At 36.1% G+C, this 27661-nt stretch overlaps 1 protein-coding gene across 1 annotated transcript; it reads left to right on the forward strand.

Annotated features, from left to right (window-relative positions):
• Positions 1 to 4812: 4812 nt before the first annotated feature.
• LIPI (lipase I) lies at positions 4813 to 27025 on the forward strand. The gene is made up of 10 exons (XM_013188190.3): positions 4813 to 5012; positions 7937 to 8313; positions 9466 to 9574; positions 12137 to 12238; positions 13654 to 13743; positions 14733 to 14900; positions 16500 to 16592; positions 19394 to 19505; positions 19874 to 20047; positions 24252 to 27025. The coding sequence occupies exons 1-10, from the start codon at positions 4934 to 4936 to the stop codon at positions 24337 to 24339; spliced, it is 1392 nt and encodes a 463-aa protein (XP_013043644.1). The 5' UTR covers positions 4813 to 4933; the 3' UTR covers positions 24340 to 27025.
• The last annotated feature ends 636 nt before the right edge of the window (positions 27026 to 27661 follow it).

The raw sequence follows: 27661 nt of genomic DNA on the forward strand, positions 1-27661 counted from the left end.
CAACTCCCCTGCCAGTCAGGGTCACCTACAGCACACTGTGCAGGATGGCATCCAGGCGGGTTTTGGATATCTCCAGAGAAGGAGATTCTACGACCTCTCTGGGCAACCTGTCCCAGCACTCTGTCACCCTCACAGTAAAGAAGTGCCCCCTCATATTGAGCCAGAACCTCCTGTGCTTCAGTTTGTGCCCCTTGCTTCTCGTCCTGTCGCCAGGCGCAACTGAAAAGACTCCACCCTCTTGACACCCTCCCCTTTAAAACCCTCAAGCATTGTAATAGTTACTAATAAAATTTACATGTGAAGAGTCAAAGGTTGTACTTTCCTCAATAAGTGAAAAGAACTGGAAGATGACTGCTATCTTTAAAGCTGCAGTTAACACCTGCACGCTAGTCCACTGTTAAGTGATTGCTACATTCAGGTTTCAAGCACATAGGTGTTGCATAACATTCAATGTATATATTTTAAAGTGTTATTTTACAAAGAGGCACATTTCCAGAGGTCAATGACAGAAATGTAAGGAATCTTTTGAAATATTTCTTATTTTTTCCCTAGCATAGATCATGTGTTTTCCCTCTGCCTATTATTTTCTCATGGAGGCTTAGTTGCAGACCTGTCAAGTTTCAGCTAAAAACGAGTAAATAACTGCATGTTTTTCTTGCACCTATTTAAAAATCATTTTACAGGAATTACAAGTCTCAATGTAGAACTAACAATCAGATTTAATTGTTTTCCATACAGTCAGGGTTTTTCACTTTGTAATCTTTAGATGGCTTTTTTTTTTTTTTTTTTTTTTTCCCCATACTTAAACACAGTGCATTGCGGAACAGCAATTTGATTTCGTCTTGCCTGGAAGGAAGTAGTGCTCAAAAGCTAGCAGTTAGAGAGGAGTCAGTAATTGTTCTGGAGAAGTGGCTTGATTCAAAAGAGAAATGAGAATTCTTATAAGAATGGGATTTTCCAAGATTAGGAAATCGTTGGGGTAGAGAGAAGATTAGAAGGGGAAATACATGTGACCGCAGATCAGGATATCAAGACTTGTGTAAGAACTTGATATTAATTTTGAAAACCATGCAAGGATTCTGTAGTATCTTTAACTGTTATTCTATCAGAAACTTTTGGCGGTAAACTGAAGTGTAAGACTGCTGTTCTGATATCTGGAAATCACAATAATCTTGCACTGCAATAAAATTAAGGTTTTATATATTTTTTAACTTGAATACTTGGCCAGTCTTTTGGGTTTTTATAAAAGCTGATGGACTGAGGGCTCTCCCAAATGAATTGTGGTTCATTCTAGAGGTGCTACCCATACATTTCTGAGCACTGCAAAACACAGAGTACTTGAGAGGTACTGCAGTGATCCTCCAGTGGTTGCACAAGCCACTTCAGCAGCAGGTAACTGAATTTCAGTGCAAGAAAAGTGTAACCTTCTGAGAAAAGCACGGGACATAACAATATGCAGAGAAGAGGGACAGGTAATACCTGAACTTTGAGGTTCTCACATCTGTTTGTGAATGTGTATCCAAAACTCACAATCCCCTTGATAGATTTACCTGACACTGGGATGTCAGTGGAAACTACACTGTAAACAGGAACTGTAGTTAAGATTTATGAATTTCCAAGTGGCATGACACTGTTGTGTCACCTTATGTGACAGTGGTGAGTCCCATGAGCACTTGTTCAACAAGCTGATCAATACCACAAAATTTTCTGGGTGTTCAGTTGGTGCTGGAAACCTTTCCTAACCCTGATTTCAGAGGGCTTTAAAACTGTTTTGTTGGTGGTGTTTTTTTTTTTTTACATGTATTATTATATCAACATAGGTGATATATCATAGACTATATCAACATGGGTACAGTACTTACATGTTAGTTGGGATTATTGGTTTTCACTTTAGAAGGAACTAAAAATTTCCTTTCTTTTCCTTGTTCATATGTAAAATAGCAAGGGTGAGCAATTTATTTACAGCTAGTGGCATTAGATATATGTATAAATGCATATGTAAGATTTTCTTCTAAGATAAGTGACAGGTTCTTAGATAAATACAGGAGATGTTTTGCTAGAGTTCATTACTGGTTCCAGTACTAGGCATTTTCAGTGGTGTTGAGCTCTCCATGCTTTAACTTGTATATGAATAATCACTAAGTTTTTGTTGTAACATTGATCAATATTAAAAAGTAGGGGAAAGGAGCCAAATTTACAGTATAGCATTACTTCTAAATAATATTTAATACCAGTAGGTCTGTGCTTTTATAATAATAGTTGGACAAAGTGTTAAAGATTTGAGATGAAGAAGGAATGCAAAGAAATAACAAGAGTTACCTTAATGAACATTGCTCAAAATAGACTGACAAATTGAGAAATGGGAGCAAAAATAATCGAAAGACACTGTTTAAGCTGGGTTGAATTTCAAATGAGCAGATGTACTGCATTGTCTTCTTCTTGTAGCTGAATTCAAAGGGGTAAAGACTTTGAAGAGTCTTCTTAAAGCCTATCAGCTGCAGAAAGAAGATGATAACTTTTGTAGCACAGCTTTGTAGAGCTGTTCATGGTTGTAAAACTACCTGAAGAGACTTACTGCTTGAAAGCTAATACTGAACCCCCCCTGCTAACTGTTCTTGAAGAAAAATAATTATACCTAGATCATATGTTTAGAAGCACTATAAGATATACTACACAGCAAACATTTCTGGGACATGTCTCCCTCATATTTGGGTGGTTCTGACATCTTTCTTTCTCCTACAGTGGAAATAATTGGGAGCTACATATAGACAAACCAAGCATCCAGACTTCTCATTTCAGTAATTCAGAGTCTTATCTGCCTCTTTGCCTTACCGTGAAGTCCAAGAAAATTAAGTTTGTCCTCTTGTACCTACGCAGTGAAATGGTTTGTAAATAAATGAGCTTCACAGTGGTAGATGTTCCTTCATTTGTTTTAGAGTTCGGGAACACAGACAGAATGAAGTTCAGTGACATACCCCAAATACACAGCAAGTCATTGTCATAAGCCTGGGGCTGTATTCTCCATTTCTTTCCTACAGAAATGCTTTCATAGACCTCCTCTGGATTTAGATTGGAGAATGACTTCTTGGAAAAGGCTCTGAAGGTAATTATGTGTAAAAATTAATGCATGGAGATATAGTTCTCAGAATTACAGGTTGAAAAACACCTGAAAGACAATGCAGTCATTGGCCATAGACAACACGGGCTCATGAGGGAGAAGCCCTGTTTCACTAACTTAATTTCTTTTTATGACAAGGTTACCCATCTAGTTGGCCAAGGGAAGACAGTTGATGTAATCTTTTTGGATTTTGGCAAAGCGTTCAATATTGTTTCTTACGGTATGCTTCTTGACAAAATGCCCACCATACAGCTAGATAAATACATAATACAATAGGTGAACAGGTGGCTGATGTGTTGGGTTCAAGGGTTTATGGTAAATGGGGTGGCATAAAGCTGGCGGCCAGTCACTAGCAGGGTTCCCACTAGTGGGGCCTCCATTTTAGGGCTGGTTCTCTTCAACGTTCATAAATGACTTGAATGCAGGACTTAAATTTATACTAAGTAATTTTGTGTATGGCAATTGGGCAGAGCTGTTGACTCCCTCAATTGTGGAGATCCTCTTGTAGAGAGATCATGATGAGAGATGGGCCAATCATCAACTCCATGAAGTTCAACAAGACTAAGTGCTGGATTATGCACCTGGGAAAGGGCAACCTTGGATATACATACAGATGTGGGGAAGAGAGGCTGGAGAGCTGTCCCACAGAAAGGAATCTGGGGGTTTCGGTCAACACCAAGCTGAATGTGAGTTAGCAGCATGCCTTGGCAGCCAGGAGGGATGACTGTACCCTGGGGTGCACCAGGCACGGCATTGCTAGCTGGTCGAGGGAGGAGATTGTCTTACTCTGCTCTGGTGTGTCTTCACTTTGAAAACTATGTGCACTTCTGGGCACCACAATATAAGAAAGACATAAAAATATTAGAGAGCATCCAAAGGAAGTCTCTGAAGGAAGTGAAGGATCTAGAGATGTCTGAGGAGTGGCTGAGGTCCCTGGGTTTGTTCAGCCCAGAGCAGAGCAGGCTGAGGGAAGGCCTTATGGTGGCCTGCAGCTTCCTCACGAGGGGAACGGAGGGGCAGGTGCTGAGCTCTGCTCTCTGGGGACAGCGACAGGACCTGAGAGAATGGCATGGAGCTGGGACAGGGGAGGGTCAGGCTGGGTGCTAGGGAAAGGCACTTCTCTGAAAGGGTGGTTGTGTACTGGAACAGGCTCCCCAGGGAAGTGGTCATGGCACTAAGCCCGCCAGATTTCAAGAAGTGTTTGGACAATGCTCTCAGACACATGGTCTGATTGCGGGGTGGTTCTTTGTGGAGCCAGGAGTTGGACTCAATAGTCCCTGTGGGTGTCTTCCAACTCAGTGTGTACTGTTCTATAATTCTATGATTATTTTCAAGTTCTTACATAAAACTTATTCTGTCACCCAAGTGACTTTTTGTTGCACATTTCTTTTGCCCATTTCAGTGCCCCTAATTACAATTGAATGACACACTTTAAAACAAACAAACAAACAAACAAAAAAACAAAAAAACACACAAAAAACAGACATGGTGGATCTCTGAAAGTGTTGTACACCTAGCTACTTTGCTTCCTAATGGAGTTGTCTGTAATACATAATGTCAACTGCTTACGTGTAAACTTGGTGATAACTGAAGAGAGAGGGAAATAGATTAAAAAACAGTCCCAACCCTGAAAACCCAGAGATCACCCTACCTACTGAAGTCATTCAATAGGAGGAGTCATGAATTGCAGAAGCTTAAACAGAGTTTTGTTTTCTGCTTCCTACTCTACATGTCACCTACTTCATCAGGGGCATTCAGTTAACTTAGAATTCTGGTATGCTATAAGGAAGCACTTAATTTGCCACTTGTTTGTGGATGTTACGTATTACTTTTCTCCGTTTCTGTATGTTGAAATTGTGTTTCTTCATCTGTTTGGTATATGGGGTGAAATCAGGTAAGAACTACTTTTTTTTTTTTCCTTCTGTGATATAGTCTCATGGCTTTATTCAAGTATAAAAAAACTAATATTTCTTTATGTAATTTGGCCAAAAGATTAAATCTCGTGAAAACTGTGCGTAATGAAGCAGATGGTTAGTAAAGAGAATTTGATTGCTTTGAAACTGAGCCAAAGGTTCCCATTGTAAAGTAAATAGAACAAAGCCTGATACTTTATCTTTTGCTGTACTTTGGACAGAGACACACTCAGGTATGTGCACTTTGTACAAAGTAAAGAGGCAATTATAAGATAGTTTTAGTGTATTAAGCACTATTTATATTTATTAAGCACTTATTTTTATAAATTTGAAATTATTTTTTGCCAATTTGATAGTTTGACAGCATTTCAAGTTACGTGTTATATTTTAAGTAGTATAATTTAGATATGAAAAGGCAGTGTACACTTAAGATTTCCCCCTTTTTGACCACAAAAGACAGTTATGATGCTTACAAGCACACACAGGAAAGTTGAGATTGTATATTAACTGAATTAAACTGCATATATAACTGCCCAACCCCTGTTTGTATTTTCTGACTGTACAGAACAGTGTACTTGAGTACTCTCACAAGTGCGCACAAAGGGCACCTGGGCATTCCTTCCAGGTGTCAAAGAGAAAGAGGAGTATGAAAAAATTCTCCTTAATGATTCATTGCTTAACAACTTAAACTATTAAATCTACATATTTATTTCTAGGACTGATCTAATTTCACAATGACTTTTTTTTTTTTAAATTTACTTTTCAAAGAACAATTCTGCTCTTATTTCATAGCCTTTAGTAAATGATTTTTTCTGTTTGATGTTTTGTAGCAAGTAAATAGGTTTCATCAGTTAAAATATATTTCTTGTGATAGTTTTCTCCCTTCAGTGGATCAGACTCTGTTTTATGTCAGTGTCATTCCATTGACTTTACAAAAATGAATTGTTATTTCTCCCAGTCAAATGATATGGTAAGGAATCAAAACATAAGAACACTTTTAGGCAAAAATAAAAGAGCTGTGTTATAGCTATGAATCTGAACAGCAAAACTGTAATCAAGTGTAATCAAGTTTCCACTAAATTCAAGAAAACTGCAGCTGACCAGTGTTTGATTTCTGAACTTGTATAAGTCTCAGCAACGAAACTGAGTTGCCTTCCTGTATCAGTCATTAGTTAATAACCTGTCCAGTAATCACAATAAAAGTAACTTAAATTGTTCAATATCTAAATTAAGAGAACTGTGATATTTATTTTGAAATACAAGTAATTTTAACTTTTCCCAGACACAATACTTGAAGTTATTGTAATTTATGCTAAGGTAATGATAGGCATGAATTTTTTTTTTTTTCATTCGACAGGAAGTTTCAGGCCATTTCTAATATGCTGTAACTTCAACTCTACTCTGGGTTGCAAATACCTGTTATTTTTCCTGATATCCAGTCCAGTGCTGACTGGTCTAATCATTGTAAATACATGGTTTGACCAAGAGATTATTGGTCTAGTTCCCTAAGCTAATTAGTGTTTTCACTTTATCTTTATTGCATCTTAAATTTTGCAGTTCACTTTGTTTGGTTTCATTTAGACCTCTGCTATGATATCAAACACATTTTTCAGATACCTTTTAACCCCATGCTTGCTTTGCAAGCCTTTACAAACTGTAGAGGGTTCTTCGTCTTCCTCAGATTTGCAAATGTGGTGAATTTGGTTCTGCCTGCTAACCAGATGCTGGGAAAAGGAGAAGAGCTAGAACTGCCTCTTCTATAACTCAAAAATACTGAGAAATTTCAGGTTACTCTTTTTTTTTTTTTTTTTTTTTTTTTTTTAGGGAACTGAGTAGGCATTATTCTTCTTCCTAATTTTGCTTTCTAGAAGTTGATTGACTTGTTTTACAAAATTGTTAATGGCAGGAAAGTTGACACAAGCGCCATCAAATATTAAAAAAAAAAAAAAAAAGAATTATGTAAAGTTAAAGTAGCCCACTAAAACCACTAGAACTCAACAGATTGGCCCAAATACCTTTGCTCATGAAACACCTAAACCATAGAGAAGGTGAACAGGTCGTACAGAAAAACTATGACAGGCAAAGGAGTTATGCCTAGAATCCTGAAACCACTTTCCACACATTATGATGTCAGTAGCTGAAGGTTACTTTTTAATGCCTTACCTTTTGATGTTTGGGGGAAAACTAAGCCTTTGTAGACTCTTGGAAATTGCCATCCTCCTATTGATCCTGACTGATCTAAAGCTTAACCTTGTTTTGTCCGACTACAGAAATGCTAAATATTGCAGGTTTTCTTGTGTCCTCTATATACAGCTAAGTTTTTCAAACTCAGGACAGTATCCTTTGTTTCTTGTTTCTTTGTTTCTTGGTAATGATGTCCTTATGGTGATCCAAAATTGGGGATGGATTCTGGGTCATCCCCTAGTGTCAGATAACTGTTTCTTATTGCTAGATTGAACAATAAGGCATAAGGATTAGCAGCTTTGACACCCAGGCTGAAAAGAGGAAGAACCAACCACAGTGGTGTTCCTGTTTATACAACACACGCTGGTTGTGAAAAAATTCTGAGAACCTAAATTTGATGGTTAAGTGAATGATTTTATCAACATTGGTTGCTAATTTTTATTTATTATGGAGAAAATATATGGTTCAGAAATAATTAGAAAGGTTAGTTTCATATTTGAATTATTCAAAGGATCACAGTAATATCTACAAAGTCATTAATTTAACTGTGGCTCCTACTCATTCAGCACACCTTCTGGCACCTCATTCCAAAGATCTGGAGTAAATAAAATTCAGGTTCTTCACTTTCCACGGATAAATGTGGAAAGAAAAGTGAAGAGGTGATATTTTGTTTGGTCTGACTCATCAAATTACTGTCTAATAACATTTTCATCTTTTCCAGATGAGGAGGAAAAATGCCCTGAATTTACAGACCTTAATATAGGCAATGCTTTATCTGGAACAGAACTCCATGTCCAGCTACTGCTGTACACAAGGGAAAATCCGAATTGTTCTGAGAGACTTATTGAACATAATGTTACTGCATCTGAGTACCTTAATACCTCCAAGAAAACTGTCTTTGTTATTCATGGCTTCAGACCAACAGGGTCTCCACCAGCATGGCTAGGTGATATAAAGGAGCTCTTACTGTCTTCTGGGGATATTAATCTCATTATAGTTGACTGGAATCGTGGTGCAACAACTGTGATTTATACAACTGCTGTTGAAAACTGCAGAAAAGTTGCAGAAACACTGAAGAACTATGTTGACCAGATGCTGGTAAGGCAGAGAGTTGTATCTGTTCTGAACAAGTTTAAATAGCATAGTTCAGTTGGGAATGAATATTTAAAATATAGTTATGTCTAAAGAGGAGCCCCATGAGAATATCAAGTGATATTTCTTTAACAAAGTATTTACTAATTTTGCATGCAGTAATTACTACATATCTTTAACCTCACCTGAGTTCTCATTTCCCTTTCACTGAAATATGTATAAGACTGCATCTCATTTCTTTAGCCAGATGGAAATTTTAAGTCTTCTGGAAAAAGTGAATGCACCAGTGGGGAAAAGAAGTAAGAGTTATTCAAATAGTGTGCAGCAATAAATAAAAACATCACACTACTCTTTCCAATCTTAAATTACTATAGTTAAGGATCTTGAATAAAAAAGAAATCACCAACATATATAAATATTTGTCACAAATTTATATAAACTTCCTGATTCTACAGGTAGCTGCTGAAAGAGTTGCTGATGTATTCTTCACTGGGCTGTAGATTTATATCCTTAATCAAATCAACACAAAATGTAATCGTATCATTTATTTTCGTTATTACTTGAGTTTTTATCACCCAAGTTTTCTTCTCTGCATTCCTAATGCTTTGTTGTAATAAAATGTTTTTGTGGAATTTGAGCTTTTTTTTTTTTTTTTTTTTAAATACGGTTAGCCTTCTAGAATAGGCCTGTTAAGACTTTCCTGCAGGTGTGTATTTGGCACCATTATTCACTTGTTCTGTGGTTTGTTAATGGTATTATGGTTTTAATTTACTATACTGGAAAAATAAGGTACGAAGAGATTTTCCCTGCCCCCCTTGTTCATAGTTTTGGTTCGTCTTTCTTGTATCTGGTAAATGTCTTCCTCTTCCATCTCTATACTCTCCTTTTTCAAATAAACTGGTGTGACAATTTGGAAGAAATGTGACTCAAGGTTCCTTTTTACATTTTTATAGTCAAATAATTTCATACTTACTACGATATATAACTATTACAGAAAGTCAAACTGAAAATAAGTTTGGAACTTCCATTTGTTTTTAAAGTTACAGAATTACAATATATAGCCTGGAGTATTAACCAAATGTGAATACTAAAACAGTCTGCTGATGTCTGCTTTGTTAACTCCGTGTGCGTCTTGTTTTGTATTTTTTTTTCTGATAGGCAGATGGAGCTTCTCTTGACTCTATGCACATGATTGGAGTCAGTCTTGGGGCTCATATTGCTGGTTTTGTTGGCCATAAGTATGATGGCAAACTTGGCAGAATTACGGGTAAGGCTTTTAATCCTGATACCTGTATTCTAGTGTACCCTGCTTTGTTGATATTGCTACAGATCACATAGATGCTGGTATTGAAATATCAACAAATAAGAACTGATTATTTAGAAACATACAAGAAGAAAAATTAGTCATTGATGTAAGTTCAGAAAATTGCAAAATTATTCTTTGAGGAGTTAAGTTACTGGTGAATTTTCCCATTTTTCCAGTGTTTACCTCTTGTCTTTCAAAAGAAAACTAAATGCTGCATCCAGATGCCACTTAAGTGATGTGCTATCTGAGTTTCAGTCTGGTTGATGAAGAAAATGAGGTCCCTCTTAAGGGAGGTTCAAAAGCTTTTGGTCAGAACACAGGAATTAGGCACAAGCATTTAGTTTCACTTTGAATTATCTGAGCATGGTGTGGGCTTTACTATATTGGGCAACCTGCTACAGGAAGCTTAAATCAGGTGTGCAGCCTGTGTATGGATACTGCAGATCTTACCTAATATTTGTTGCAAATCATCATTGTCAATTGTGGGAGTGGTGTATACAGTGAAAATTTGAATACCCTCATTTGGGTACATCCTTCAGGCACATGAAGTTTAAGAATAACTTTTCAATGCTAGTTCCTAGGGCAGAATCCACAGTGCTAATTTGGGTACACAGGCTCCTGATAATTATTGTGCAAGAGCTAAATTCACTGCAGCTAGCATGCTGAGGAGGAAGCTGATTTAGCTAACTACTAGAAAAGGTGGTAAGAAGGCTCTGTTACTTTCTAAGATTTAAGTGAGCAGCTGTTTTCAGGCTGAAAGGAAACACCTTGAGATTCATAGCTCCTAACCATCTCTTTGTGGTACTAAAGTGATTTGTTTTATTTTGTTTTGTTTTCCAAATGTAATAGAAGCCAGTAGCCAGTTCTATGAAAGGGAATTAGATACTCCTCCCCTTTTACTACAGCAATCTGAAAGCCATGGCCTTTTCTAAAAGTTGATAAGCTATATTCCCTTGGTTATAAATATTAATTTCCACTTTACACAATTCCTTGGAGTATTTTTTTTTTTCCTTCACAGGTTGGGGACAATCTTGATGGCAATACTAGGCCAACAAGTCTGCCGCCTTTCTGACTTCTTATATTAATTGTGAGCTAGTAGATCTATGTCATTTCTGAACTCAGATGTGCAAGGGTAAATGGAATTGTATGAAACATTCCAATCACCTTCCTGTCATTTCAAATACAGATGAAGGCAAAGACTAGATAGTCCAAACTCACAAGGCTCATAATCTCTTGACTGTTTTGATACTGTTTCTTTCCAACAAGTTGGGTGTAAAACTATAAGAAAGTGGCCCAAACTGGTGTTGGAAAAACTAGATTAAAAATAAATAAATAAAAAATGGAGACTTCTGAAACATAAAACTGATTAATAGATGGAAACAATAAACTTTGTCACCTGGGATACTATGAATGTTTAATCCTGGCATTCCATGAGCCTCTGTGGTAGTTTGGATCTTGGTTATCTTGATCTTGAGAGAAAACTTTCTAGACCAGTTCTTAAAGCACATCTGCCAGTTAAATCATAATACAAATTTGCTGGGTCTTGAATAAACTAAGGTCATGTGCTAGACCCATCTCACAATTAGTGAGAATGAAATTAGGAGTCAAGCGTAGGGATACGTTTTGTCTTGACAATTACATTTTCCATCTTTGCTGCTTTTTTTGCCACCTTCTTCCCTTTGTCTCTGCTTTTGTTGTCAAGAAAATAGGAACAGAGCAAACCTCAACTAACGACTTTTCTTTCCTGTGAAGGACAGTAATTACTATCTTGAAAACTGTTAGGCTTCAGGGTTGCACAACAATAATTCTCTATTGCTAAAAGGAAGGAGAATAAGCAATGCTTATGCTTCAAATACTTTACCACCCAAATTCTCTCCTCTTAGATATCAAGTGCTTTTTCTGGATCTCAGCTGAAAACTCTTTTGTCATAGCTCAGTTTCAATTTGAGTATAATATTTCCAAACCTGCTTCAGGTGAAATTGTGTAAAAAACTAGTATTTCACTTCTTTTCCTTTAACAACTTTTTTCTATAATTAATTCCAACACCAATTGGTAAAATGATCAAGGCTTGTTTGAAATCATCTCCCATCCAAGATGTCTCTATCCTGGGTTCTGGTGGTGAGAGCAGCTACATTTCATATTTTATTTTTATGAAGTAAATAATAGGAATAGTATTTTCTGGGGGAAAAAAAGGAAATGAATTAATTTGATTTGATTCCTAATATAGTTGGCTTATAGTTGTTCTGGATAATGTGGAGATGAGCACAACTTAACAGGAGAGAGAGAAACTTAATAGGAGAGGGAGAAATTCAAACATATGGCTTGGTCTTGTACTAGGAATCCTTGCTTTACTTAGCCTAGCAAGTTGAAGAATAGAAGCTTGTGAATAATTGTTTTGTTTTTATTCTTATTATTACCTCATGAAAAGGGGTAAGTCATTGATGAATAATGCTCACGTGTCAATCTTGTATATAACTAGAAACAGACCTCAGGATTTGTAATGCTAATGTCATTTTCATTTAGGTCTTGATCCAGCAGGCCCTTCATTCACTCGAGAACCACCAGAGGGCAGATTAGATCGCACTGATGCAAAATTCGTTGACGTAATTCATACAGATACTGATGGTAATACCATAGCTTTAACTTCCCTATTTCAGCTAGAGGAAAGGCAGAAAAGGGAAAGAGATGGGATAAGCTGTTTCAGGAACATGCATATGGCGTTGCAGTAGTTTTAATGGGTGGATTGCTGTGCTGTTGCTTCCTAACAGTGCATGCTTTTGAAATCATGTTTTATATAAGCTTGTTCATCAAGAAATTGAAACTCAACTTTGATGATTATTTAAGCAATGATGACCTGTTTTGTTCTGTTCTGACATGAGTAGTCCTGTTATTGAATGAGTTAGCTTCATAACTGAACCTGAAAATACTGAAGCAACTTTCACATCCAACAGCTAACTGAAGGCATGTGTACATAAACATAAAGACATGAGTCCACTTAATGCCATGCAAATATAATAATTTATGCCTTGTTTGTTATAGTATATTATTTCTGAATACAAAACCAAGAAGTCTACACATTGGATAAAACGTGTCTATTGCATTAATTTCTGATACTATTCTTTGCAAAATAGTATCACGTAAACATTCTTTCACTGTGCTAGTGTGTATGAACACAGAGGTTGTAAGCATGTGTATATCACTGAATTAAAGCCTGTTCTCAGATAAGCAGTCTCAGCTGTAACACATTAGTACACTGTTCAGATCCACTGCCTAAAATTATGTATGGAATCACATTACTGTAAGGTTGAAGGACATTGTAGTCTGATTTCTTCATACTGTAGTCTGGTTTAATTTTCTTCTCAAAATATTAGGAAACCTTTCAAATCTACCACATGTGGCCCATTATTTGTGTAGTTTCATATCAGTTTCTTTAACAATATTAAAACTTATCATTTTATTATACAAATTTATATGTGAAGTGGTAAAATACCAATGTTTGCAACATTCCCATTATGTGAATAAAGGTAAGGAAGGTAGAAAGGAAGGTTGGTCAGATTGAGCTAAATCTTACTGAAATCAGTCTTTTTTTTTTTTTTATGGAACATGAGAAATAAAGATTTTTTTAGTGTAGTTCAGAATCCAATGTCATTTGCAAAAAAATGGGAAATCTTACTGTAGTTAAACATTGGGAAAGAATTTTCATTGCTAGAGAAAACATGAATTTCATAAATTTCTTCATGCAAATAATGTTTCAGCTGCAGTACTAAAGAATTGCTTCTGTCCTATCCTTTTTCTTTTGCGGAAATAAGAGTCATGCACACACTTGTAGATTGCAAATTAATTTGAATAACTTTCTTAAAAAGAAAAAAAATGTGAATTTTAACTCAACATGAATTCCACTTAAAGAACAAAAGAACAATATATTTGCAAATATTTTCTTTAAAAGATCCATGTTATTTTGTAGTGCAATCCAATGATAAATTATTCACTGGATAATTCTGCTTATGTTTTTGTTGTTGTTTAATTTGTGATGTTTTTAGTACTAGGTTTCAAGAAACCTTTAGGAACCATTGATTTCTATCCAAATGGAGGAATGGATCAGCCTGGTTGCCCACAAACAGTATTCAGTGGTAAATAAAAATGTGTTCAGTTAATGAGAAAAGAGTCTGAGATCAAATCAAAAATGACCTGAATTCAATGGGCACTTCCCATTCACAGTAATATTGGGTCTGAGGTCACTGTATTTCTTTCGTCTTCTCATTCAGCAAAAAGGAAAACCAAAGATATTGGGCATTTTGTTTTTAATAAAGATCTTCCCATATGCATACATATTCCATCATACCATTATTACTGTATATATAATCTGCATGTAGTGATCAATATTTTCCTGTGTTTATATATGGCCAGGTATAGGAAAAGATGTAGGGAAGATGTAAGTGATTTGAACAGCACCACTCTCAGATGACATGGAAGGCAAGGGTTTAAAGTCTCCACTATATGTCTTAAGTTTCTACCTGATTGGCAGTGATGTACTAGGTTTTGAACAGGTCTTTTAGACCTGTTTTCTTCAGAACGAAAACATTTTTATTGCATGATCTTTTGCTGCAGAATTTTGCTTATTTCAACTTCCATAAATCTTAGGCAAAGTTGCTACCCATTGTTGTTTTTTTTTTTTTTTAATAATTTTGAATATTTTTTTTGGTATTTATATAAACATATGGATTATATATATATATGAAGTAGTGCTCACAGTAGTTTTTCTACTTAAATATTACACAGGATCAACTGTGTCATTTGTGGCAACAAAGCCAATTGTAATGCAGGCTCATGCCTGATAATAAAAATTGTCTAAATTTGATAGGACGTAGTAGACAGACTATTTCTTGCATATAAAAACATGAATATTTTTCTCTATACCTGTAATATTCAAAACAGTCTTCATTTTCTTCTTCTTGTGTGTGCATCCGTTTTGTACATTCAGTGGTCAACTAAACAGGGCATAAAGACATGGCTAACAAAGAATGATTTAGTTAAATGAGATTATTTGAGTAACATCTTTTCTTTCCTGAAGAAACATAATGACATATTCTTTGTATATTTCATTTTTTCTTTCCTGAAGGATTGCAGTATTTTAAATGTGACCATCAAAGATCTGTCTTCCTCTTCTTATCATCTTTGAAAAGAAAGTGCAACATAATAGCATATCCTTGTGACTCTTACTCAGATTATAAGAGAGGAAAATGTGTTGATTGTGAAGCTTTCCAACCAATGTCATGTCCAGTAATGGGTAAGAGTTACCATATCTGCTCTGGGATGGATGAAGTTTTTGAGAAGTTCAGACTTGCTCCTTCTGGGCCTGCTCCAGGGATCTGTAGCATCTTGCTAAGGCATCTGATGAGACTGACTGAGGGTAGAGCTGCATACTGTTTTAAACAGTTCAAAGCTTAAGGCTTTGTCTGCTTTATAGTTAGCTCTGTTAGATAGGGTGCTGAATGTTCCTAATATTTGATTATTAGGCTTTCTAGTCTGAAATGGATTCAGAATACATTTCCTCTATAGAGAGAAATTGCTTCTACTTAAGCCCATCTCTTTAGGCTTTCGTAGTGTGCTATCATTCCTGGAGTACTGGTGGTTTTTGATTAAGAGTAGTAATGTTTATAGCAACTTCATGGAGTCTCTGGCTCTTCTTTTGGAATCAAGCTCATATTTGTAGAGATTGTTAGTTGTTTGGGCCTTTATTACTTTTAGAGAAGATCTAGGGACAGTCTGAAAGCAGCTTCAATAACGTGAGCATTTCCCAGTTGGCAGAGCAGGGTTTTCATAAAAATGAAATATTTAGAATATTTAAATAGAAGTTAACTTTCAATTCATACCTTGTCTTCTGATGTATGTCCTTGAATAGTTATATTAGTTAGGTCTACATTGAAGAAAAAACATAAATAGATGTATCTGTATACTATTTTATAATAAGAACCAGCTATAACAGGACCTTCTAATAGGGCAGGAAGACCCAGGGACTTCCCCAGAATGCTTATTAGTCATGCCTGATGCACTTACACAGAATGCCTGAGCTAGAGGTGGAGATGGCCAATCAGCTGCCCTCATTTTTAATTTTTATTTTAATAACCGTAAAGTCTATAAGGAAATGGGAGGCAGCTGAAACTGGGAACTTGGAGGAGAAACAGCATCCTTCTGCTGCAAGCTTTCCCACCTGCTGTCTTGCAGTGCCAGCTATGCAGCCTGGAACTAGCCCTCATTGTCCAGTGTAGGTAAAGAAGTCAAGAGGGACAGTATAGTATCAGCCATTTTAGAAATAAGGACCTTTATCAAGACCCAAAGACAAAAAGCATAATTACATAAAAATAAATAATACATTGCATCCAAGAACTTACGAGGTTTAATGAGCATCAAATGTTTTATTAAATCATATCCACAATTATAGAATTTAAACAGGATTTAAAAATGCTTACTGTAATGATTCAAGAAAGAAAGGAAGACATTTTACTAAACGTGAAGCTGTTCTGTAATTGTTCTCTGCAAATATGTGAGCTAGTTTTTTGGTTTTGTTTTTATTACCTCTGCAGGATTTTATTGGCACTGTTTTCCAGAGTTAGTACTCTAGACTAAAAACATTCTAACTATTTGATTATATTACTTGTAGTGACACTAATATATTAGAAAAATGAAATACATATATATGTTATGCTGTTCTGTTCTGTTATGCTTATGGTATTCCTGCATTTTCCAAGCCATTGACTTTCTAAGTGGATGTTTAAGAAAACTAAACTCACGTCTGTCACTTTGGGTAACTTGCTTTTATGTAATTGTATGTGTATTGTGATACTGCTCTATGTCTGAAATAAAATGTTTAAACTTTGAATTTCAGGTTATTATGCTGATAGCTGGAAAAAGCATTTAATACTGAAGAATTCACCAACAAAAGCTTATTTTGATACTTCAGACAACGACCCATTCTGCAGTAAGTGACTGAATACACACACACACACACATATGTATACATATATACATAACAAACTCTTTATGAAATATTATAGTTGTTATTTGTTAGCTGACTTGAAGGGAACATGTGTTAAAAGTAGAAAGTTATTGTTAGCTGCAACAGAAAAAGAACAAACCGTGAGTGAAGTGTCAGTTTGCAGACTGGGTGGAAGGAAAAGAGTGATTATGGCAGAAAAGTAAGCAATATGTTAACTGAGAAAGAAATGTGACTTTAAAAGTAATGAAATGGACTGACTGACAGAATAATAAGAAAGACAAAAAATGAGAATGAAGTGACAGGGAAAAAGCTGAGAGAATCTGCTCAGATGGGATTGTTCCTGCCATTTTCAGAGAGTAAAAATTGGTAGGAGTTCCTTGGGCGGAGGAAGGAAAAGAAACGCTTGTATGTTCCTCCCCAGGGAGGTGAGTGACCTGCAGTGAACTAAAGCTACTCCAGCTTTTAAAGATCCATGAGAAAACAGAGGAGGAAAAACCTATCTGACTTTATCAGGGTTATGCTATATGGGGATGAACTCTTCTGGTGTGGGCTTTAGCTACAACAATTTACCTCTCCATTTGGAGGTCTAGCTTAGATTCTCATCCTGTTTCTGATTTCATATGTTTTTATCAAGAAACCCTTTTAATTAGTGATATTACAAATTCTTTGGTTTGGGGTATAGGGATAGGCTTACAAGGAATTCAAGTGAAATCAAGTTTTCCCATTAGCGTTTTCCATTTTCTCAGCAAGCTTTGTGACCAGGGACTGAATTATTTCTTGTGACTGTGGTAATTGTGCTTGCTTAAATCACTGTTTCTTCCAAGGGCCCAGAAGAGGTTAACAAAGGTGTTACAGATTTTATATAACTTAGTGCTAGGGTTATTGGTGCAGCTGACTAACAAAATGAAGTGGTCTTGGTGTGCAGAGAAAAAGACTTGGGGAGCAAAGCCTAAGGCACAAATTTAAATTTGCTTACATATATGTATTCCATAGTAGCAGATGAAGAAGAATGATCATATGGGTTGCTAACTGCATTTCAAGTATATTGACTTTAATGTTACAGTGCCTATTTGAGTGCCCTTTACATACTCCAGAGTCTTCCCAACCCTTTTTCTCTAAACTGCCCAAGTCAAATCTTCTCCCCCTTCTCCTTCCTGACCCAGAGAAGAAAAATAGATCTTTCTTTTCCCGGTGGTATTTCCACTCAACACCTGCTACCACTGCTCCTCTCCCCATCAGGTCTGCTTGGACTTTGCTCTTCCATGCTTTCAGGGCTGCATAGGTTACTAGGTCTCCTCATTTCAATCCTCCTGGAGAAAAATATGGCTTTGCTTTCACTCTCACACATATTGAAGTCTGGGCATTTATTGAAAATCCTGATTCTTTCAGGCAGAATCCTGATTCTTTCCTGGTGGAAATAGTATATAGAAGTAAAAAAGATTATATGTAGTAGTCTGGGACAGGGGTGGTAGAAGAAAGAAAACAGAGGGATTATTACCAAACATAGGAGGAGATACATGGAAAGGAGTAAGAAGATTTGTAATGACAGGATGAATTTCAGGGAAAATATGCAAAGTTAAGAAGAAAAATAAGTCTAATAAACCAGTCTGAAAAAGAGGGTGTTTATTAACTAAGCCTTATTTTAATTCATAGATGTTTGAAAACATGAGGAAATAGAAAAATAAAAAAGCCTTGAACTAAATAAAACTGTAAACCTGAGTAGGACAAGTTTTTCATTCAAGGTGAGGCTTTGCCGTTTAGGAGAGACTGTTAAAGAGAAACATGCCAGAAAAAAAGACAGAAGGGTTTGAATTGGCTTCCTAATTTTCATAGTAGTAATGCTGTATTTCCTCTGGAAAGCCATAGCACAGTCACAGTATAGGTGGTGGTTGCAGAAGGGCAGTGGGAGGCCAGGTCAGGGTTTCACAGGGCATGGCAGAGCAGGCCTGCTGCATGCTGTCCTCCCTCCAACAAGTGGGCTGGTGCTCTGAGGTACCAGTCCCTGGCAGCCGGTGTGTTTTTCCAAGGCCATGAGCCCTCCCATGGAAGGGCAGAAGGGACTGGAGCATGGAAAAGGAGTCAGCCTCCTCTCCTCAGTCACCCCCACAGTTTTTCTAGTACTCATGTGGTCTATCCCCTTAAAAGCAGGTTTGGGCCTATTGGCTTCCTCTGAGAGAGGGGTGCTCGGAGAACGTGTACTGCTGCAACTGCTCAGGCTGGGCAATCAAGACACAGAATAATGTCTCTCTTCAGCTGTTAGCTCCTGACTCATCTGCTCAGCTAGCTAACTGCCTGGCTTGCCTGTCCATAAAACTTGCATGAACACTGTTCCTCCCTCTTCCTGCCAATGTACCTCACCTGTTTTCTGGATGTGTCACTTTTGTGGATAGCGTGATAGTTTCACTACAATAGTAGCTCAAATATCCCCACTTTCCAGAGCTTGCCAAGAACTGAAGGTGCCAGTTAGGGCTTAATTTTGCATTGTTTCCTTAGGCAGGTCAAACTCCTCATGTTAACTCTGATGGCAGTTTTCTGATGCAAGTCGTTTCCATGTAAGAACTGGAAAAAAATGTACGTTAACTACAGAGACCTCCAAACAGCCATTTTGTGGAAGCTTCTTTTTGTCAATAGCCATTTTGTTCTGGCTTTAGCTGGTTACTTAGAAGTAAAGGGTCACTATTATTACCATCACCAAGTGAATACTTTTAGAAGGGTGCTGATAATAACTGTATCCTGTTGAGGTTCATTCCTTAAATCTTACTATTTCCTATTTGTTTTTGCAGTGTATAACTACTTACTGTATATTATTACCTGGAATAAAAGCATTAGGAGAGGTTTCATTAAAGTTAAGATAACTGATTATGCTGGAAACACAATAGAATCAGAGGTGAATAGGTACGTCATGCTTTGTCTGTAAATTTTTTTTATCTCTGTGTAGAACTAATTTCCTGAGTTTCCTAAGCCTTGCTTAAGACTTGTCAACTAAGTCAAGAGGTTAAGTCTTAGTCACAGCTCCTTTTCCTGGATCTGATATGGCTCAGTGTGAGAGGCAATGCTTCTCAACCTGAAATGATTTTCCCTCCCTTTCCAAACTAGCCCATGTCCTTGTCTGCCACTCGTTTGAATTCAGTTCTCAGTGTCCTTGTCCTGAATGTTCTCAGCTGATCCATCTTGCAAGATTTCTGTTCTTAGTAATAACTCTTGGAAATCATGAATATTTCTCAGATAAAAAAACTCTGACTAAAAATCATATTTTTTTCTAGTGAAGTTGCAACATTTCAGCAATATAAGAGAGTCAAAATATTGACTGGATTTTACCGGGATTTTGACAAAATATCAAAAATTTCCTTGACCTTTTCTACGAAGACTTTAATAGGTCCAAAATACAAGCTTAGGATTCTTCAGATGAGGCTGAAATCTCTTAATAACCCAGAAAGGTAAGTGTTTGTTACAAAGTTGTGTGTGAACTAAACTGCTCAGGATGTTTCCTCAGAAATTTGTACTTGCCTCTATCGATTTTTTTTATCACATATTCATAAATGCATGAATATTCTTCTAATCCTATCTAGGATAAAGTTCATCATGTGGAAGAGCTGTTTTGTACATTAACACTTAGTGCACAGCACCCTCAAATGTACTCTTGTGCATGTAAAAGTCATACATGCTCCTTTTTACAGCAGACTGCTGCTGCAGTCTGCTCTGAAGGAGCTCTCAAGGACCACTTACGTAGGTCAGCCTGACTTACAGCTGCAGTGATTGCAGGGAGAAGTTCTCTTCCTGAAGATGAATGTTATGAAGTACTTTTCTGCTTATAATTATGTGTCTGCACACAGCTTTTCTTAGACGTGGAATGGAGCACTTCTATGACTGAAATAGGCATTTGGTCCTGTTGCTGCTGATGAAGACCCTCCAAGAGCAAAACATACAGTCTGTGCTTTCCTACACTTAAAATGAAATAATCTGCATTTATTATACCAAGTGTTGTTATTACACTTCTATTATTTATTTATTTATTGAAATACTTCGGCAGTGCTGCTATATGTTGATTTTTTACATCTCCAAAGTTACCTCTAATATAGCATTAGCAATTAAATTTTACATTTTCATCTTGTGAAAATAACATTTTACATATAAAATTTAAGAAATACCCTGGAGTAGCAACAATACTTTATTTTAGAGTTATTACATATATTTGCTTTGCATGAATAGCAGATTCAGCGAAGTGTGATTTTAAAATAAAGTCTGCACCGGGGAAGGTTCATACTGGATATTAGGAAAAAATTCTTTATTGTGTGGGTGGTTAAGCACTGGGACAGGCTTCCTAGCAAGGTTGTTGATGCCCTATGTGTGTCAGTGTTCAAGAGGCATTTGGACACTGCCCTCATTCACATGCTTTAACTTCTGGTTAGCCCTGAAGTGGTCAGGCAGTTTAACTTGATGATCTTTGTGGGTCCCTTCCAACTGAACTATTCTATTCTATTCTATTCTATTCTATTCTATTCTATTCTATTCTATTCTATTCTATTCTATTCTATTCTATTCTATTCTATTCTATTCTATTCTATTCTATTCTATTCTATTCTATTCTATTCTATTCATGGTAATCAAATAACTAATGAGTGGGAACAATGTTATAATATGAGTAAGTCTTAAGTCTGTATATTTTTTTAACTTAAGAAACAGCAATTGAGACTTTCTGATTTGGTATATGATAATAGTCCGGAAGGAATCAGGTACGATAATTTGTAACAATTAAGAAATCTTGTTAAATTAATCTGTTATTTCATATTTACTGAGAAAGAGGAGAAGACAGGTGGGAGAGATTTAGAAAGAAACAGAACACTTGGTAATCAAAATAGTACTTCCAAATATATATGCATTAGACTTTGTTAACTTGTTGAAGACCATAAATTTCAAGCTCTCAGGTGAACTGGAATGATTTTATTTAAAAGCATTTGGTGATGAGAGATAGTCAAAGCTCTAAATCATATTGTGACTTTTTTTTTTCCCAACCCAATGGTGATAAATCAAAGGAGGCATTTCATGGAAGCCTATCATTATTCAGAACTTTTTCAGATTAATAATCTAGCAAATAGTGAATGCTTTCATTGAACAATCCTTATTGTTTTGAGTTTTCATGCCTGTTACTCTGACTGTTGTTAGTTTTAAAGTAAGATGCACTTGATTTGTTTTAATATAGAATCCCCTAAAGTTCTTCTTATGGAATCTCATCAGATGGCAGTCATACAGGCATTAGATACTTTAAGATAGTGATGGAAAAAAGTGTGTTGAATCAGCATGTGAAGGTAATTTAAATGCAGATGTTACAGCACCATTGGTTGGTATAATTACGTAATTGCTCATTGTAATTATGACTACCTATATTTACCTTATTTAGTTATACATAATTACACCAATTACTTGAGTACAGGATAATTAACTAGAAACTACTTTAAATATTTAAATTATTCATAGAACAAAATAATAGGTAAAAACCAGGAGACAGGTGCAGGGATAAAAGACAATGGGAGTCTCACTCTCCCCAGATTTGGATTAATAGTGGATGGTGGGAGTCTGGGGAATATCACTGAAAATTGTTTACTGACCCATTATTCACACAGCTGGTGTGGGAGTGTAGGAGTGCTAAAGGGTACATATAATTTTCAGACTCTTCTGATCTCTAAGATAAATCATTCCAGCTCGTGCATAAAAACAGAAAGCTTTTATAACTTGTGTTCATCCAGGTGTCAGTTCTCCCAGAAAGCTTTTGAATCTGTCACTCAGCTCAGACGCAACTGATGAGGAAGGTGAATGTTTCACAGATACTTAGTCCGGCCAACTTATTTATTTATTTATTTATTTTTAATCAAAGCAAGAACAGGAAGAGTAAAAAAAAGAAGACCTTATTAATATCTCTGTTGAACAAGAGAGCATGGCATGCCCTTGCTTTTTAGTAGATGGAAGAGAAGCCACATGGGATGAAAGTTTATGATTGCCTCACTTCACAAAAAAATTATTTGCCTTTTGCTACTTCTCAGTGAACTGGAGAACCCTCTCCTCTCTCAGGTCTACACTCCTGGGAGACATGCCTGGTTCTTAATAATCACAAACTTAGGTGGATTTCACTTCAAATGAGATACAAAATATTGGAAACAATGTTTTTATTTCTAGTATTTATCATCATGTCTAACTGTTGTATCCTCTGTGATAAGACAGGATCCTTCCCAGGTGATTTCTTCTGTTGGAGAATAGGCTGTGCTAACATACTCTGCTGTTGCATGGTGATTACTGTTGCAAATGTACTGAAATACAGCACTGTAAACTGAAAGTAAATTCAAGAAATATATACATATAATAATCTTATATTGTTCTGTTTGCAGATTTGTCCTGTGAATTCTTTCACAGTCTTTTGTGAGGATTTTTACAATGTTGTCAGTTTCTGTGCTTTTTTCTCCCTGTACAAAAATAATGTAAGAGTAAACCATTACATTCAAATCAAAACAAATTGTGGATGAAGGACTGTGTTAAATTCTACGTTTTGCATTATACAGAATATACAGAATTTCTCCTGATCTTAGTTGCAAAATCTACTGTTTTAGCTTTTGTGGGGCCTTTGAAGAGCCTCAAATTCTTATATAGGAATCTGTCAGTCCTTTCACATCCAGGTAGGTGGATTCATAACTGTTTGGAAATCTCACACTTATGAAAACAAAGGTGCCTTGTGGGATGTTCCTTCTCAGCCCTTTATTTTCCCTTAGGTGTTTCACTGTACCTAATTCCCAGTCTGAGGTGAATTGTGTTGTTTAGCCAGTTCAGAGCAATGTAGAGGATAAGTAACATAGTTTGTATGCCCTTAGAAGTGCCATCAGAGGAAAGGCTGCATCAGTCACTTGTTTGTCCCATCCAGCTCTCACCATCTTCTATAGCACATAAAGGGCAGAGCTGTGACCCGTCTCTGCACTAAAAGCACACAGCTAGTTTCTTTGTTGACATCAAAAAGTAAAATTTTGTGTGTGAGAGGCTCCTTTTGTGACATCTGCATATGTTCCTGTGGTATTGTGCAGTTCTGAGTTTTCTAGGCATTGAGATGATAAATTACACTCCTGCATGGAACTTCTTATACATGCTCTCATTGCAGAAAAATAAATAAATAAATAAATAAATAATAAAGAGAGAGAGAAGTTATTAAGATGCAGTATTTTGCTTCTGTCTTTGGAATGAAGGAGAGGAACTTTCCTACCTAGGAAATTCAAAATAAATTGTTCAGACTGAGTGTTAACAGGAATTGGGCTGCACTTGGAACATTGTTCTAAAGAACTAATTTTAATACAGATTAATAGCTTTAGTGGCTGAATTACAGCGTCTTCATAGTTCAGACTGATGTGGTACTCTTCTTAAGCCACTGTACACCATCCATCTAATGACCTGGTTGTTTGCAATCTGGCAAAACTACTCTAGTGATGCATAAAGTAGGGTGTAAACTTAGACAAGAAGACATTTGTTGTTGTCCTGAGTACTGTTTCTGAGAGGTAGTAAATACTGAAGGTTTAATAATTCAGATACTAAAACATTTTTCTATTAATCTTAAATTTTCTGTTTTGCACATATACATATATATTTATTTTGTTTCTACTTTCATAGGGTACAGCTGTGCAGATATGATTTTGTACTGATGGAGAACACTGAATTGACCTTCAAACCCATCCCCTGTCCAGAGAACAGTACATGAAGAGAGAGCTTCTACTAACTTAATTTCTCTTATGGCAGTGACATTTGATTCTTCCTCAAAAGATCGCAATGAGAAGGGAAATGAGATAACCTAGATTTATTTTCAAGAGTCTGTATGGTAATATGCATTACTTCCTCTGAGTGCCTTAGGGTGAAATTCATTGAAAAGTTCTGGTGCCTATGTATTCAGGAAATTTGAATAAAATCAATGCATCATAGAAAACATACAATGATCTATTAGTTATTATTTGTTAGCAGTGAGGCAACTACTGAATTAAAGATGAATTATCTGCATAATCTCAGCACATTATTAATCAAGTCATACATATATTTAATTATTTATTATTTATAATGGTTTTTACATTGAAACATAATTACCTGTCTACTAAGTGAATTTAATATACTGTACATATGATCTACAGATCTAATATATAGCAGTTTTTCTGTGCTATGTTCATTGGATAAATGAATTCATGTTTTCTCATTATGTACTGTCTCAGTTTCTAAGAACTAGAACAATAAGTTTTGTGAACAAATGTGTAACTTTGCTGTTTAAATTAATTATCTGTATCCTCATCTGAGATGAATACTATTGCACCCACTCAGATTTTTTCTGTTAAAGCTATCGACAGGGCAGTGATGTTTCAGATATGAAGTAATTCTAAAGTCTGTTCTGAAGAGAATAATTTGAAGATGAAATATGTGCATTTATATTGTGTTTCAGTTTGGGCCTCTTGCAATTAGAACTGCTGCTCATGTACTTGATGACAGCTTTTCACTTACTGGAATGTGAACAGGAATAAATCCTACATAAAGATTTCTTCCGCCAGTTCAGAAAAGTTTTCCAATGCCAGATTGCCTTTCTGATGGTACTGATTGAAGAAAAGATATGTGCATTCTTTTTCTTTAAACTTTTTTCTTTCTAATTCTTTTAATATGTATTTAACCGTGTTTCTTGTGTGAATGAGTCCTATGCACATTATCCTTTTCCTTCCTTTCCCATGCCTACACTGTCCTTGCTCTTGATAGCAACAGTTGGTTGAACCTAGTGGCCAATTTCATCTGAATGTCAATAGTGTGGGATGTCCAAAACCTATGAACTGTAAGTTGTATTGAAAGTCAACAGCTAGGTTAGAAGGAATATGGGAGACAGTGCTGCCAGATGTATCTGTGTTTGCACACACTCTCCCTTACTTCATGAAGGACTGTGGGTTCATGCATGTAAAACCAAACCGGAACAATCTACCATCATTCATTCACAGGAGGGAAAACAAATTTTTTTTTTTTTTTTTTTTTTTAATTGCAGGGGTATTCAAATTAAGTTTTATGGTATTTGAGCTGTGATGCATAAAGGACATCTAAATCTTTTAATTTCAGTAGAAACCACATTTTCACTTTACATGCACGTACGTTCACACAGAACACATTTGAATTCTGAACTAGCAAGCACTTTAAATACCTTAAGTCTAGGAACGGACCACTTTTAATGAAAGCATCTTGCTTCATCAGGTTCATTACTGTGAAGGAAATGGCTGATGGGTTAAAAACATCATTCAGATACCATAGTGATTCGCACAAAGTATGGACCTAAACAGATAAGCAAACCATTTGTTTTGGGCTGTCTAGGATTGAAGCTGTGTTAGCATATTCTAAGTTGTTGTTCTGTAACTTTTTTTAATTTTTATTTTTATGTTCTTACATGATACATCATCATGGCATTTTGTTTAGATTTAAAATTAGAATTAGTGATAGCAATTTGTGTTTGGTTTTTTTTTTTTTTTTGGTTGGTTGGTTGGGTAGGTTTTTGTTGTTGTTTTACTACTGTTGTAAGCCAAACAGATCACAGGATATTTATATACAAGAGAAAATGATGAAAAAAAATTATATGCTCTGTAGAGCTACTGTCAAATTTTTGCTTTTTATTATTTTTTAAAAGAATTTTGGAATTCTTCAGCCAAGCAAGTCTATTTGTGAAGACGGTCTGTTATTCAAGTGTTTTTGGTGTTGTTTTTTTTTTTTTTTTTTTTAAATGGGTTAACCAAAGAAAATATGGGATGCTCACAAGCCAGAGTAGTTTGGAAGTTAAACAGAAGAAACAACTGAGTTTGGCTGTGGGCAGACTTGCTCGGGGACTTTTAAAAAAAAAAAAAAAAGATAAACCATCTATATTATATATTCCACATTAGTATACTTATGTACATGTGTATGGAGGGAAGTGTGGGGTTTTTGTGTGTGTGTGTTTTTCTGTATTTCATCATCTCAGTCTCCCTCTTTCTTTTTTTTTTTGGTCTTGCTATTCTGCTTGTCTGCTTGTTTTCATTCTGTAGGCTTTTGCACAGCAGTGCTTTCACCTCCCCTAGGTTTCCCTTTACAAGTCTCTGAGCTTCCTTTGCTTTATCGCCTTACCTTCAAATACCTGTTTCTTATGTCTCTTAAAAGGAAGCATAGAGACCTGATAGTAAATTTCAAATGTCTCAAAAAATAATCTTTCAATGGGTGACATAGATGTTCAGGCAGAGAAATGTATCAGATGTACTCTGAGATAAGGCATTTCAACTATTTATGTAATGTTTTATATTCTTGTTTTTTTTTTTTTATTATTATTATTATTTTTTGCTTTGTTTTTATGTCCTGTTGATAAGAACTGAAGTACTGAGTATGAATATAATTTTGACTATAAACCTCTATTTTGCTTGAGATAGTCATTTGCAAGTTACTATCTGGAAAAATTAATGAAATTGTATTGTCTCTAAATTGGCAGCATTAAGGGTAGATGTACTGCCCTTTCCAGTAATGATACTGAGTACTTGTTTACCACTACAGCTATTATTGACATAGTTGTCAAATGGTTGGGTATTTTCCCCTCTATTTTTTACATTGTTTAACCATATGAGCTTAATTTTCAACAGCTTACTCTATAAGACAAAGATACATAAAAATCTGCCTTTTCAGTATTTGGTGGGGTTGGCATTTTCACTATAAATTATATCCTTTGCCTTTTACTTGCTTCCCAAAGTAGGGTGGAACTCTGAAGGGATGCAAGACACGGACTCCTGATGGCTTTTGAACAGGAGTCCTTTATTGCCCTTTTTCACTACTACATATACTTTCCCCATAGCCCCACGCGCTGTCCACGCGCCCAAATCTGTCTTACAATTGGTTAGAGACCCTCAGACACGGGCCTTGAGCCAGCCAGCAATTGGCCACTGCCCAAAGCTCATCTTTAACACTGTAGCCAATTTACTTTATCTAGACCTTGCTCAAGTTTTTGGTTCTACCGCTGTTTTCCTCATTATCTCTAACTCAGGGACGTGTGAAACAGC

The sequence above is a fragment of the Anser cygnoides genome, chromosome 1, assembly GCF_040182565.1.
Source record: "Anser cygnoides isolate HZ-2024a breed goose chromosome 1, Taihu_goose_T2T_genome, whole genome shotgun sequence".
Classification (NCBI taxonomy): domain Eukaryota; kingdom Metazoa; phylum Chordata; class Aves; order Anseriformes; family Anatidae; genus Anser; species Anser cygnoides.